This window comes from Pipistrellus kuhlii, unplaced genomic scaffold (genome assembly GCF_014108245.1).
Source record: "Pipistrellus kuhlii isolate mPipKuh1 unplaced genomic scaffold, mPipKuh1.p scaffold_m20_p_3, whole genome shotgun sequence".
NCBI lineage: Eukaryota > Metazoa > Chordata > Mammalia > Chiroptera > Vespertilionidae > Pipistrellus > Pipistrellus kuhlii.
The window spans coordinates 32,844,621-32,860,809 of record NW_023425529.1 but is presented as its reverse complement, the minus strand read 5'-3'; the positions used below and the strand labels follow the sequence as shown (position 1 = coordinate 32,860,809).

General features: G+C 42.2%; 1 protein-coding gene and 1 long non-coding RNA gene across 2 annotated transcripts in view; one reads left to right on the top strand and one right to left on the bottom strand.

Annotated features, from left to right (window-relative positions):
- FGD4 (FYVE, RhoGEF and PH domain containing 4) overlaps positions 1–14,862 on the bottom strand; it is a 209,452-nt gene extending 194,590 nt beyond the window's left edge. Inside the window, exon 1 of the mRNA XM_045587899.1 lies at positions 14,386–14,862. Within this exon, the coding sequence (XP_045443855.1) occupies positions 14,386–14,665 (280 nt within the window). The 5' untranslated portion in view covers positions 14,666–14,862. The remainder of the gene's footprint in view (positions 1–14,385) is intronic.
- LOC123653172 lies at positions 14,366–15,693 on the top strand. Its single transcript, XR_006742818.1, has 2 exons — positions 14,366–14,485; positions 15,307–15,693. It is a non-coding gene; the product is annotated as an uncharacterized LOC123653172 (long non-coding RNA).
- The last annotated feature ends 496 nt before the right edge of the window (positions 15,694–16,189 follow it).

The window sequence follows — 16,189 nt, the reverse complement described above, 5'->3', positions numbered from 1 at the left end:
AAAAAAATTAAGATACCTAGGAATAAATTTAACTAAGGAAGTAAAGGACCTATATGCGGAAAACTACACGACACTGAAAAAAGAGATAGAGGAAGATGTAAGGAGATGGAAGAACATACCATGTTCATGGATTGGTAGGATCAACATCATCAAAATGTCCATACTTCCTAAAGCAATCTATAGGTTCAATGCACTCCCCATTAAAATACCAACGACATATTTCACCGACCGAGAAAGAACTCTCCAAAAGTTCATTTGGAACAATAAAAGACCCCGAATAGCCACAGCAATCCTGAGAAAGAAGAGTAAAGTAGGAGGGATCTCAATACCAGACTTCAAACTATATTACAAAGCCACTGTTCTCAAAACAGCCTGGTACTGGCATAAGAACAGACATATAGATCAATGGAATCGAATCGAGAACCCAGATATCAACCCAAATCACTATGCTCAATTAATATTTGACAAAGAAGGCACGAATATACAATGGAGTCAAGACAGTTTCTTCAATAAATGGTGTTGGGAAAATTGGACAGATACATGCAAAAGAATGAAACTAGATCACCAACTTACACCATTCTCAAAAATAAACTCAAAATGGATACAGGACTTAAACATCAGACGGGAAACCATAAAAATACTAGAAGCATCCACAGGCAGCAAAATCTCAGACGTATGCCAAAAGAACTTCTTCACTGATACTACCCCTAGGGCAATGGGAGCTAAAGAGAAAATAAACAAATGGGACTAAATCAAAATAAAAAGCTTTTTTACAGCAAAAGAAACCATCAACAAAACAACAAGAAAGCCCACAGTGTGGGAGAACATATTTGCAAATGATACCACTGATAAAGGTTTAATCTCCAACATCTACAAACAGCTTATACAACTAAATAAAAGGAAGATAAATAATCCAATTAAAAAATGGGCAATGGACCTAAATAGAACATTTTCAAAAGAAGACAGAAGGAAGGCCAAAAGGCACTTGAAAACATGCTCAAAGTCACTAATTGTCCGAGAGATGCAAATCAAAACAACAATGCGGTACCATCTCACACCTGTCAGAATGGCCAACATCAACAAATCAACAAACGACAAGTGTTGGCGAGGTTTCGGAGAAAAAGGAACCCTCGTGCACTGCTGGTGGGAATGCAGACTGGTGCAACCACTGTGGAGAACAGTGTGGAGTTTCCTCAAAAAACTGAAAATGGAACTCCCATTTGACCCAGTAATCCCACTTCTAGGAATATATCCCAAGAAACTAGAAACACCAATCAGAAAGGATATATGCACCCCTATGTTCATAGCAGCACAATCTACAATAGCCAGAATTTGGAAACAGCCTAAGTGTCCGTCAGCAGATGATTGGATCTAAAAACTATGGTACATCTACACAATGGAATACTATGCTGCCATAAAAAAGAAGGAATTCTCATCATTTGCAGCAACCTGGATGGAATTGGAGAACATCATGCTGAGTGAAATAAGCCAATCAATGAAAGAGAAACACCACATGACCTCACTCATTTGTGGATAATAAAGAGCATTATAAACTGATGAACCAAAAGATAGATATAGAGACAGTATATCAACAAGTAGACTGTCAAATTACAGCAGGGAGGGGAGGAAGATCTGGGGGAGATAATAGATCAACCGAAGGACTTTTATACATGCATATAAGTACAACCAATGGACACAAAACTCTGGGGAGGGAGGGGATGTATGGGAGGGAGGGAAGGGGGCAAAAAAAAATCAATAAAAATGTAATTTTTCACCCTAAAAAAAAAAAAAAAGAATCTTGTCCCATGGCACCTCAATGGTCTGGTAGTAGTGGCGGGCCTGGGCCCCTGCTTCTGGTACCAGTTACAGATCTTCATCTCCAGGTCACAGTTGGCTGCCTCCCAAGCACGCACTTTCTCCAGGTAGGAGGCCAGGCGGTGGTTGAGCTTCTGCCTGGCCACCTTCTCATTGCCTACCAGAAGCCTATCAGACCCAGCCAGGTGCCCACATACCAGGTGTACTGGTTAATAATAGTGGATTTTGTAGTCAAAGAAAACATGATAATTTCAAGAGAGACATCAAAAGTGCTTTATTCAAAGTAATGTCCATCACTAGCTACACATTTCCCCATCTTTCAGGTAATTTGTGGATACTGTCTCAATAGAACTTTTCTTGTTTTGAGGCAAACCATTCAGAGACCCTATTTTCCACTTTGTATGTTTTGAAGTGCTGTTCAGAAAGTCCGTGTGCCATCAATTGGAACAAATGGTGATCTGGAGGAGCAAGGTCTGGTGAATACAACGAGTGGGTTAATACTTCTCAGGCAAGATCTTTTAACCTGTTGAAGAGTGTGATGTTAAGTTATCATGAAGCAAAATTACTTTGCCGTGTCTTCTAGCACATTCTGATCATTTCAAAATCAAAGTATGGTTCAAATTGATTATTTGTTGTTGGTAGCAATCAGTATTAACAGTTTCACCTGGTTTTAGAAGCTCATAATACACCACACCTTCCTGATCCCATCAAATGCAGAGCATTGTCTTCTTTCCAAGCAATTTGGCCTCGCAGTTGATGTTGATGGTTGACCTGGATCAACCCATAATTTTTTGCATTTGGCATTCTCAAAATAAATTCATCTTTCATCACCAATCACAATTCAATGCAAAAAAGACTTTCTTTCATGCCATTGAAGCAACATTTTACTGATGACTTTCCAGTTTTCCATTTGTCTTTCGTTCAGTTGATGTGGCACCCATTTTCCTTCCTTTAAAATCTTTCCTGCTGAAACCGGTTTGGCTCAGTGGATAGAACATCAGCCTGCGGACTGAAAGGTCCCGGGTTCAATTCCGGTCAAGGGCATGTACATTGGTTGTGGGCACATCCCCGGTAGGGGGTGTGCAGAATGCAGCTGGTCAATTCTTTAATCGACGTTTCTAGCTTTCTATCCCTCTCCCTCCCTTTCCGTAAAAATTCAATAAAATATATTTTTAAAACAAATCTTTCCCATAGCTTGTAAATAATCAGAAATTGTTTGCTGAGCAACATTTAATCTTTCTGCAAGTTGTTTTTGAGTTTGACATGCATCTTCATCCAATAGTGCTTGTAATTGTTGGTCTTCAAACTTTTTAGGTTGACCTGGACATTCTTTGCCTTTCACACCGAAATCATCACTTTTAAAGTGTTTAAACCAGCGTTCACAAGTATCTTGAGATGGAGCATGTTCACCATAAGCTTCCCAAAGTATACGATAACTTTTTCTTCAAAATAAAGTAATGAATTAAAACTTCCCACAAATGCTATTTTTTGGCATGAAATTCGATATTTTTAAGTGTAAAAATATCTATGATGTTAACACCTCTAGCAAATTGAAGTGTTGAAACTTGCTGTCAATACAACAAAATAGCATACATATCAAATCGCATATATATCAACATAAGTGTAACTCCATCTATTGAAAAAAAAAAAAAACCCTCATTATTAACTGGTACACCTAGTATCCACCTCCCTAGCTGCCAGAGACAGATGAAGACACAAAGCAAGTGCAGGATACCGATACACCATGGCCGCCCAAGCCCCTGAGGATGCTGGGCCCACAGAAGGCACCTCCACTCCAAAGTGCACGGTGCCACCACCCAGGCCCAGGAAGGATGAGGAGGCTCATGACTGGCGATAGCTGGAGGAAGTCACAGCGAAAGAGGACTCAGGGACCCTCGTCGCAGGAACTGTGGTCAGCAGGAGTCACAAAGCCCATTTTCTGAATGAGTCACTATAACATTTGTAGAAACTAACTGTGAGACCCAAAACAAGGAATCAAAATAAAAATCCTCTTTCAGATGAAAAAGCATAAGTTGTAGGGGGACCCAGGAATCTAGGCTACAAATTGGCAATTAACAAAAAAAAAATCTGAAGAAATGAATATTCTGAAAGAAGAGCTGTTAGTGCATCAGCAATACATGCCATTGCCAATTTAGTTTTCCTAAAGTTTACAGAGATGAGTCACCATCAGGACAGTAAGTAAGAGAAGCACCTTTCCCACCCCTGCCAGCTCATCAGGGAGCTTTCATGACATTATGTGATGACAGCTGCCCACTGAAAGTGGGGGTTATGTGAGTATCTTTTAATTTTCTATTCTCTTTTTTTCTACCTTCCCCAATGCCCACAATGTGGTTAAAGCAAATCTCCTAGATTAACAAAAACATACAAGTTGGTCATTCAGTTCCAAAATTGGAAATGGGCATTAGTTCTCAATGAAAATGAGCTTAAACTGGACGCCACACAAACTTCAGAACAAAGATTGCATCATTGGCAGTTGCCTCCTTGCTTCCTCCTGAATCCTTCCCTTCCCTTCTTTTCACTGTTTTCATAACCAGTGGCCTGAGTTTACCACTTTCTATGAAAGGACTATAGAGGAGCTCTAATTAGCACCCCAGTCAGTTCCCTAGTTCTTGCTCCCTAGCGGACAGCATCTCTGGATATGACTTCTCAAATCCATTTTTTTTTTAATGTTAAGAGATATAAAAATCTTTATTTTTTTATTTTTAAAAACTTTACTGTTGAGCGTATTAGAGACGACCCTCTCCCCCCCACTCACCCCACTGCCTCCCTCCACCAAGTTCCTGCCCCACACCAGGACTTTACCACCCTATTGTCTGTATCCACAGGTAATGCGTAGCCTATATAATAAAAGCCTAATATGCAAATAGACGGAATGAGCAGAATCACCAGTGGAACAACCGGTCATTATGATGCACACTGACCACCATGGGGCAAACGCTCAACACAGGAGCTGCCCCCAGCCCACAGGTCCCAGGCCAGCAAAGGTGGGTGCTAGTTGGGGTTCTTCTGTTTACTCAATATTTATTGAGCCCTTAAATGGACCCTGAGGACTGATGGAATGAATGATGTGAGTTAGGGATTGGTGAGGCAGGTGGAACAGAAACACAAGGAGGAATATCAGTGAAGAAGTTGAAGTGGCTGGCCAGAGTGAATGCAGGGGGATTTTTTCCTTTAGGAGTAGAAGATAAATAGTCAGGGAGCTCTGAAGACCATGGAAAATAACCAGTTGCTGCTTGAGTCAATAGGGGATCAGTGTTGAGAGAAGAGGAAACAGAAGAAGGGATGGTGGTTCTGTGAGGCAAATCAGGCTTTAGGGAAGGTTGACAATGAAGTGGATGGGGCTTACACAGCACAGGAGGAAAGACTGAGAGGCCAACAGTGGGAGGCAGCTTTGGCAGGAACTAAGAGGGGGAGAAAGGGAGAAGGAGGCTAAATAGAAAGCATTATGAAAAGCAATGAGAGGACAAGTGGTAAACAACCAATCACAATCCAGTAAGACAGTGCTAGATTAGAGATACACCTAAAATGCCAAAATAAACCAGACTGTGAGGAGTGCCTGTGTTCATCCTAACCACCTGAAAACCTGTTATTTGAAAACTTCCCAAGCTCCGTTCTAAGCCCTTTAAGAATATTAACTTTTTATTCTTCTAACAACTCTGCAATATTTATATCCCCATTTTATAGATGAGGGAATTAAGAAAAGAAAAAGAAAAAAAAAAGAACCCAAATCACCCAGATAATTATTGCAGAAGGCTTCAAACCCAGCCAATCTGACTCCAGGGCCCACATGCAAAGCCATCATAGTATATTCTTTCCACTTTGATTTTCTAGGGCCTAACACAATGACTGGCCCATAGTAAACACTGAAATACTTGCTAAAGGGTTGAAGGATCCCTAGCGTTTGTGGGTTCATAGAGACAAACTAAGAAGGGTTTAGGGATTTGAAAAAGAACACAGATCCTAGTGGAATTCAGTGGCTCAGGGGTCTGAATGGTACTTGGGAGAGCTATTTTCCCAGCCTGGTATAGATTTCCAGGTGGTGTCAGCAGGATACTGCTCCCATCAGATGCATAAGCCAACAGACACAGGCTTACCGGGACCCTGAAGGTCCAAGTTGACTGGGCAGTCTTCCCTAAAATTGGATGTAGCAGAGCATATAACCTCAGAACTATAACCACTCTGTTCACTGCTCTTAAACCAACGCTGACTTACATATCACCTGGTTTATCACATATAACCATACCAGTTTATTATATATCACAATCCTCCTTGTAGGCTGAAAATACTTAAGGTCAAGACATTTGTATTATTCATCTTGGATTTCCAACTCCAATTATCATATTAAGTCACCAATATAACAGCATTAAAGCAGCCTGTGTTTTTCTTTGTGGGAGGGGGGTGGGGGGGATAGTTACATGTTAGTCAACTCTCTACAGAGGAAATAAAAATCACTTTGTTTAAAAGCTTAACTGTTCTATGGAGGATTTATAGTAATAATTTTAAACCAAATTGATAACTTACTATACCTTATACTGCATTACACTTGAAATTATAAGCAATAACCTCTTGTATTCTTCTACTGGGATATCTTACAATTTATTTGGTTTTATATACTGACTTATCATCTCTTAAATGTACTCATTAGCATAAATTTTAAAAACCAAATAACCTTATCCTAGAGGCATTACACTTGTTTAAGGCTTCAATTAACATGTAACCTAATACAAAATGTTGTCTATCAGGGAACATCACAGCCTTGCACAGCAGGTTGGCTATTTTCCTTGGTGCAGTCCCCAGAATAGTGGCTGCAAGGCAGGATAGTCAGAAGTTAGGAAAATTCCTTGGCCAAGTAGAACAGGGAAACTGAAACAGCTGAACAAACTGGCCTAGCAATTCCCAGCCAGATACAGGTCACATCCCTAGAGATAACATCTAGGCCTCAGTAGTAGTTCAGCTCCAGGCCCAGAAAGGCAGCAAAACCAGGTGGGCGACAGCAGGACCACTGGCAATGACTAATCACCCCGCCCTGGTGCTGACCAATCAGTAGAGACCACGACCCTAAAAGGACACACCAGAAAAGGGATGCATATTCTGCTGAAAACCTCCCCTGAGTCCTCCCCTAAGGTTCCTGCCAGTAAGAGAGAGCAAAAGCCTCAAAACAAAGGACCCAGTGTGTGTTTACCCAGCCAGGAGAATGCCTGTGCCTTCTCCTTCTCCCTCATCTTCCCCCACAGGCAGGCATTTCCTAACACTAAGGGTCCCCAACAATGGGCAGTGAGAGCTCATGCTGGGCTAATCCCCTGAACCTGTCTCCAAGGCCCCCTTTTTTCTGACTTCCCAGTGAGCTAAAGCACCCCCCTCACCACCACCACCACCCTTGGCTCACTTTATTTCTATAATATTTCTAGAGAGTCAACCAGAGCACCACCTAGGTCTCTCCTGTTGCTTCTTCTATCCTAGGCCCTTTCTTGGGCCCCCGATTTAAAAAAAAAAACACAAACATGCCCCCCCCTACCCCACCCCACCCCACCCCATCGTGAAATCTTTCCTACATGAAGTCAAGAAACCATACTGGCCAGCCCTGCTCAGGGCCAGCTCCCCTGTCCTGTAACAGCTGCCGGTGGTGAATTCTGGTGAATGGGCCCAACAGCAAGGTTTTATCTTCACGCTATTGCTGCTTAAGTGAGACACTAACACAAACTGACTGTGAGGTTCCAGAATACTTCCTGGTGCTAATGTCCACTGAAAACCACACTTTAAGGACAGATGACTACTACTGCACAGTGCTCTGCAAACGATGTCAAATGTAGTCCTGAAAACACACACAACTCCTAACGTGTGGGCAATGCATAACTAGGCCAGCTTTAGGAGTTCAAGTAAGATTAAATATTTGTATGAACTCCTCAAGGCCCATCTCTACACTGAGGAGTTACTGGTAAACGTTTAACCAACAGTCAGTCCCCAAATGGTCATTCTCGAATACAGAGTGCCTCATTACAGATATCAATAACAGCCAGTTGAGGAGCCATAGAAGGCTTCTGGCCATGGGAAAGATGTGATCAATACCCAGATTTAAGAAAATTAATGGGGGGGGGGGCGGTGGATAGCAGTGCTGCTGGGGAGAAAAGTGGGGCTGGAATAGGACAAAGGCGCCACCAGGAAAGGAAGGGGAAGCAACAGTCCAGGAGGCAGAGTGATGGCAAGAAGATAACAGAGAAGAGCAGATTTTTTTTAATGATGTCTTTTTAAAAATATATATTTTATTGATTTTTTACAGGAAGGAAGAGAGAGGGATAGAGAGTTAGAAACATCAATGAGAGAGAATCATCGATCAGCTGCCTCCTGCACACCCCCTACCTGGAATGTGCCCACAACCAAGGCACATGCCCTTGACCTGAATCAAACCTGGGACCCTTCAGTCTGCAGGCTGACTGAGCGAAATCGGTTTTGGCCAGAGAAGAGCAGATTTAAAATAATCTTTGAAACCGAAGAAAAGCAAGGTTGTTAATACCACCAAGGAATATCAGGAGAAAAGGCTTGATTACAAAAGAAGTTGCAATTTGGTGCCCTTATGACATTTACATTTCTTAAGCAGGTCTTGAAAATCGCCAAGCAATACAGATGACCTAGAGAAGCCCAGAGACTGAATAAGATGATTAAATAAAAGAGGTGGCAGGAAATAATAGAGGTTGCAGGAGGAAAATGGGCTAGCCAGAGGACGAAACTTTGAAAATCAGGAAGTAGGAAAATCAGGCAATCTCATGTAATACAGACCCAAAAGAGGGCTTCAAAAAGAAGCAAATGCCACTGAAAAATTTAACAAGAAGGGCTAGAAACAGGCTGTTAGGTAACAGAGTACTGATCCAGTTGGGAACAGAAGGTAGCCTAGAAATAAGTGGGGAGGAGGATAAAGAAACGAAGACAGCAAAGGAAGTACATACAGTAGTTTAAGTAAGAAATCTCTGTTGGGTGATAGCTCCAGAGAATATCAAAGTTTAAACACATTTGAAGAGACGAGAGAGGAAGGAGGAAGCAAAAAGAGGTCAACCGAGCTCACATCAGATACTCCTGTTAGATATAAAAAGTATATCGGCATAAATTAAAGTCTATTTCAAGAGGGACAGGTTGGGGTTGAGAAACAAGAACAAAGTAAAAAAGATGTGTGTGTGTGTGTGTGTGTATAAAGCAATGAAGAATCAACCAGGAATAGGCAAGAAGTTTGCCAAAAAGTACAGAGGGCCCAGATGATGTGTTAGTTGAGGGGCAATCTGTATCATTCATTGCCTGGCACCAGCAAAACCTATCCTCAGGATCAAAGGTGAAGTTTACCCATGTTTGAAAATGCCCAGTGGTTCAAAACTGGTTGCATTCAGAAAAATCAGGGCACCTGATGAAAGTATAGCTTCTCTAACCCTACTCAAATCTAGGGTGTGGCTGGGAATTTTTAATTAGCACTCCAAGCAATTCTGATGCAGCCATTAGGGTGGCAATTGGAAACCAAACACATCATCAGAATTATCTGATATACTTTTTAAAAATACAGTTTACAAGCCAAAACCAGTTTGGCTCAGTGGATAAAGCATATGGCTGAGGACTGAAAGATCCCGGGTTCGATTCTGGTCAAGGGTATATACCTTGGTTGCGGGCATATCCCCGGTAGGAGGTGTGCAGGAGGCAGCTAATCGATGATTCTCTCTCATCGATGTTTTTAACTTTCTATCCCTCTCTCTTCCTCTCTGTAAAAAAAATCAATAAAATATATTTTTTTAAAATACAGATTACGAGCTCCTGTCCAAACGTAGTGAATTTCCCTATGCTTACATCAACAAAATGAAACACATCGTGTTTGAGTCTTTTTTCAATCAACTTTCCAGCAAATGCATGTTAAAAATTTTTTCAGTACAAATTACACAAGAATTAAACTGAATACCTTGAATTTCCAGAGGTAGTGACCTTGGACAGATACCTAATGAATGGCTATTCATTAAAAGATAACTGCTCTTTAAACTGCTCTTGGAAGGAAATTCAAGTTAAAAAAAAAATACTCTTCCTGGTTCCTGTCCTCTGAAGGACTTTCCAATCTCAAAGTCCACCTTTAAGCAACTTCCAACAAACATTAACAATATTGACATACATCATTAAGTTATTATAGATCTTTAAACAAATTACTTGTTTAGATCACTGTTTTAAATATGACACATTCATTCATGTCACAAATATTATTAGCTGTAACATATATGTAAACATAGAGAATACATTGTCATTGAATTGCACTTTGCTTTTCAAAAGCTCTGGGACATCTTAAAAACTAGTGTTGCAAGCATGGGAGAAATGAAGCCAGAGAGACCTACTTCAAATCCTGCTTCTGAAACTTAGGCTAGTTTTACAACATTGCAGGTAATATTTTCTGAAACTCGGTTTCTTTCTTCTGTAAATGGTAATAATACCACCTATCTTGCTGAGTTGTCACAAAAATAAGAATTGTAAGTAAAACACATATAGTTCTGAATCAGAGCCAACATTTATCGTAATAAGCAGTACTCTTATCCCTCTTACCCAAATTTCCACTGCAACCCCCCCTCAACAAAGGTGAAATTGGTCCTCTAAAAGTACTCATGATATTGGACTTTATGTTGAAAACCCAAGTATTCCAACCATGGTGAGAACTTTAAAAAGAAACTCTTACTCATGGAAAGCTTGCATGTCATAATAATGTGAAGAGATTTTGTCACACATTACCCAGATGCTCAATAAATAACAAAGGATATACTTTTAAGTGCACGGCTGAGATAAGATAATGAAGGTTCCCAAGGATAAGAGGAAAAACAGGAAAAAGAACGACAAATATCAACCCTCATGGCAGACTAATTTGTAGGCCCGCACTGCCATGGGAACAATACCATTCTCTCCTGAAACCTGAGGGTCTTGTAAGGGAAAGGGAGACTTGATTTTGAGTTTCCGAATGGGAAAGGACTGAACATGAGAAACAACCTCAATGTTCCACACTTGAAGAGCTACACCTCTGTTAAAAGAGTGAGGTAGGGCCGAAACCGGTTTGGCTCAGTGGATGGAGCATCGGCCTGCGGACTGAAAGGTCCCAGGTTTGATTCCGGTCAAGGGCATGTACCTTGGTTGTGGGCACATCCCCAGTACAGGGTGTGCAAGAGGCAGCTGATATATGATTCTCTTTCATCCATGTTTCTAACTCTCTATCCCTCTCTCTTCCTCTTTGTAAAAAATCAATAAAAAAAAATATTTTTTTTAAAAAAAGAGTGAGGTAGGAAAAATTTGCCTTTCACCAAAGCAAACTAATGAGTAAATCTGCCGTTCTACACCAAACCTAGATTAATTAATGAAGATAATGACAGTGATCTCCCCTGAGCAAGCCTGAACTCAGATTTACAACATCTTCAAGTCAGGGAAATGCCTGGTTAATAAATAGTCTTGGAAGTAGAAACAAACAAGTATTTTCTACAGAAAGGTATCTTCAATACACATCCTTCAGGATTCCCATAAAATTAAGGAATAATTAAGGAAACACACTACCTTGAATAGCAGGAAACACACACATTCAGTAGATAAGATTTTCTTCTATCCCCAAAGGTTTCAGATATTCACACCACGGAAAGGGGGAAGAAACAGAAAAGTTGAACCAGATAAAATACAAAATAAAAGTTCAATACCACACTACACACACACAGACTATTCTTTTACATTTTTTCCATAATGGAATTATGTGTGTTATATTATGTGCTTTGAATTTGAATCCTGGATAAATAAGTACCAGTTTATGATTCCAAGGAAGTAAAACTTCTGTGCCTCAATTTCTTTAACTAAAAAATTGGCATAATACTGTATTACCTACCTAGTAAGATTCCTGTGAAATTTCATACACATATGTCTTCACGTGTGTATCACATAGCAGAGTTCTTTAATACACAAAACGCCCATGATCAATAGTAGCTGTTGTGAACACTAATTGAGTGTCTCCTATGTGCCAGTGATAGTGCCAGACTCTTTGGGACAGAGATGGATAATGAGTCCTTGTTAGGATACTATCTGGCATACTTGTTTTGTGCCAGACATTTACCTATATAAATATAACATTTACCTATATAATACCTCCCAACTGTCCTATAAAGTACTATTATCTCCAGATGAGGAAACTAAGAAATGAGTTAAGTGTCTTGGTCCAATTCATTCAACTAGTAATGAAAGTGGTACTAGAACTTGGGAGCTATATGTCCGCAAAGCCTGTCTTAATTACCTCACCTCTTTCTTTTCCCTATTTGAGAAGATTCACATTCAGCTACATATGGAGATGCAGTTGGTAGGCTTTTTTTCCTTTCCTTTCTTTTCTCTTTTTGACCAAAAAGCAGAGAACTCTAAAAATAGTGGGTTTCACAATCATAGAATATAATACAACATCGTTAAACTGAATTCTCTGTTGAGTTCTTGACACCTCAGTTTTTGTTCCTTCTTTGAAAGGAACAGTAATAATTTGATTATGAGTATGCAATGAGTCTACATGTTATGTTTTTCATATGTAAATACTTTTCTAGATACTATAGATTGGCACTTTTTGATGAGAAGACTTTATATAATGATAGATAGTTGAATGAGACTTAATATTGATTAGCAGATTTGATTAAAACAAGGAAGCACTTTCTAATTGTTTTATCCCACCAAACTGAATAAGGTGTGGTCATAAGACTACCTGTCAAAACACCAGATAATTTTCCAACAGATACTGCAGACTATATTATGATAAAGAGAAACAACTGTACCCAGGAAGACACAGTAATTACTTTTCAACCCTAATAATAATAGCAGCAAAAACTTGGGAGTTCATGTTCAGAAGGAAAAAAGAAAGGGGAGGGACGGTGCTTTGAATTTTCTCTGAATAAAAAATAGAATAGCGCCCTAGTCGGTCTGGCTCAGTGAACAGAGCGTTGAGCCCTTTGAAGGGTCTTGGGTTCGATTCTGGTCAGTCCCTGACCTCACATCAATGTTTCTCTCTCTGTGTCTCACCCCCTCTAAAAATCAATGGGAAAATATCCTTGGATAAAGATTAACAACAAATAGAAAAGAAAAAGAAGAAGAAAAAAAACTTTCTTTTATAAGCACAACACCTTGTAGAAATATTTATAGGCTGCCACAACACTCCTCACTCCTAGATCAAGAAGGGAGATATTATCTTTTGCTCAGAGTTTGAAACTATGTAGGTGATTTTTAAGTAAAGTAACATAAAAGGCTTGGATTCCATTACCCTCAAGTTTGAAGACAGCTGATGATTAAGACGTTGGGAAGCTCAAACAACTGAAAAACGGATTAATAAATAACTTCTACAAAGAGCAATGCAGTTTCACTTTAAAAGGAAGAATGAATCACCTAAACCTGGAAGGGATTTCAGAGATTATTTCACCCGTGTCTTCGTTTTGCAGATGAGGAAATCCAGACCTGAAGCACTGTAATTTGGTTGTTTACATTTTTTCCTCATATCTCTACTTCTGCCCTTATCTACTGTGGCTATAAATTCATCATAATGGTAAGTCATTGTCATATTTTTTTCTGCCCTGTGACTACCACAGCTTCAGGAAAAGGACTATTTTTAAACCTCAAAGCTTATCACATTCAGACCATCACAACAGCTTTGCTAAACCAGAACAAAATGAGTGAAAGTGAGTTAAGTACCTGTATTCTGCTGCTTAAATAAGGGTTTTTGCCTCATAACTGGTCTACATACGAGACATCTCTGGTTATGGCAGAATAAGAGGACAAAACAAGGTCGAGGGGGTTGTAAAGAAAAGTTTTGCAAATCAAGAAAAGCATCTCTAGTGTGTTCTGCATAGTTTCAAATTCCCCTTGGGAGAAAGGAATGCCTTTGAAGAGCTAAGGAGATGTGGGCTTGAATAAATCATCTTGCTCATTTCTTCCAATACTAAGATTCAATGAGAATTCAGAAATCAAAATACCGCATTGCTGATACCTAAATGTGTCAGTACGAAAAGAGAAATAAGAATTAAGATTCTTCATATGCAGCTACTCACACTCAGGGTGGGAATCGAGGGGCTGTTTTCCAAAAGGGAAAACCCAAACCCAGAGCACTCAGGATTGCTGGTCCTCCGTCACTCAAAAACGAGGCTGCCAGACCAGAGTGACCATCAGCCTCTCCATCCACTAATCCTTCATGAGGACTTGTCTAAAGCAAGCATTTAGTAAATAAACATAAACTTTTGGTGTTCAGAAAATGGGCATGATAACCAAACTCTTAAGAGTGGTGCGTTGACTTCCGGAATTCTCTGGTAATTGACCTCCAAGGCTAGCTCAGCCTAGGCGGGTTCCTGCCCAAGCCAAGGTCCTTTGGGGGAAAGGGACAAAATACGCAACGGGGGGAGGTGGCCAGGCGCAGCCCCTTCTCCCCCACCCTGGGAAAACCTCCCGGGCCGGCAGGCTTCCTCTGCAGCCGGCAGACCCAGCGCACCCATAGGGCGCGCCCCACCCCGGAGCCCACGCCCCCCGCTCACCCCTCCCGCCCGCAGCACTCACCTGCGGTGCCCGCGGGCGACTGGATCCTGAAGGCGGCCGGCTCGGCCCATCCCGGGTGCGACGGGGGCCGGCTCCAGGGTCTGGGGGTCCCGTGCAGCAGGTAGGAGACGTTGGACTTGCGCCGAATCGCCACCCGCCTGAAGTCCTGGGCGCCCTTGCCGCTCCCGGCGCCGGCGGGCTCGCCGCCCGCTCCGCTCTCTCTCCGGCCCGGGTCCGGGAGCGAGTGGGCGCTCGGCGCGCCCCTCAGGGGCAGCCCGACGCCGGGGGGTGTCGCCTGCATGACCCCGTTGGGCGCGACTCCTCTGCTCCGGCGGCTCCTGGGCGAGTCTTCCTCGCCCCTTCCTTCCCCGGGCGCGGGGGGCCGCGCAGTTTGGAGCGCTCGCTCGCTCTCGGCGGCTCCCGCACTCACCTGACGCCGCTTCGGCAGCCACCGGGCTGGGGCTGCTGCTTCCTCCCCCTTCTCTCCGGAGCCAAACGCCGGAGAGACGGGGATAGTGCGGAGTTCAGGCCGCCGGAGCGGAGCCGACAGCGCCACAGCCTCCTCCCCCGCCCTCCTCCTCCGCGGGCCGGGAGAGCTGCCAGGGACGCGCGGTGCCTAGTGGAGCGCCCTGGGCGCGGTCCGGAGCCGGCGCCGCCCGAGGCCCCGCCCCCGCCGCCCAGCGCGCGCCCATTGGCCGAGGGCGCCGCGCGGCGCTCACCTGCGGCCGCGCACCTGGGCGCTCCCGGGGTCCGCGGAGCGCACCTGCGCGCCCGGGTTTGGAGAGGGGAGGTCAGTACAGCTTCTTCGGACTTTGCCCGATGGCTGCCTGTCCTCGCAGACCCGCATCGCAAGGGTCTTCCGTGTGTCCCAGCTGCTGACCTGAGCCCTGAATAATGATCGTATTTATGTCGTGGAGCTAACCGGCGAGTGAAGTGTTTTAGATTAGGAAACCAAGACGCGGAAGCGACAGGGAGCGGAGCTGATGTGCAACCACCTTCGGACCTGGTGTCTGCACCCTGGCCTTGCCAGGAAGCTACGCTTCGTCAAGTGCCAGCTGAAGTGCACGGGGCCCGGTGGAGGAACCTGGAGCCCTGGGCCATGGGAGATCCACTGTGTATACACAGGAGCGGGCAGCCTGGAATCGGCCCTCTCCTGGGAATTAACACTGTAACAGAAGACAATGGACTAATTCATGTTCCTTAACTTTTATTTTTATATTTTCCAATGTAGGAAAAATTATATGATGTGTTTTAATTCTAATTAAATGTTTTTTTAAAAAAAAACATTCTATTTAATTTCATCAACATAACCTGTCTCAGACTGATCTATTTCCTAATAAAATAAAATAAAATAAAATAAAATAAAATAAAATAAAATAAAATAAAGAATACTCAGGATAAAAAATAATGAACTAGTCAGTTGTTTCAACTACTGGTAGAACATCACTTCCTACACTAGAGTTTAATAGAAGTCAGTGCTTTACAGCAGATTCACTCTTATTTCAATCTCAATGGAGAAAGGTGAAAAATTTATTTCACTTTAATAATAAATCTTTAATAATAATAATTAATAATAATTGCTATTTAATAATAATCATTATTTCCTCTGTAAATGAATTATAAATATTATTTACTTTAATGCTTTCACTAGATAGGATTTCGTATAAATATCATTAAAGAAAAAAAGGGCCCTGACCAGTTTGGCTCAGTGGATGGAGCATCAGCCTGCAGACTGAAGGGTCCCGGGTTCGAATCCAGTCAAGGGCATGTACCTTGGTTGCGGACACATCCCCAGTAGGGGTTGTGTAGGAGGCAGCTGATCAAT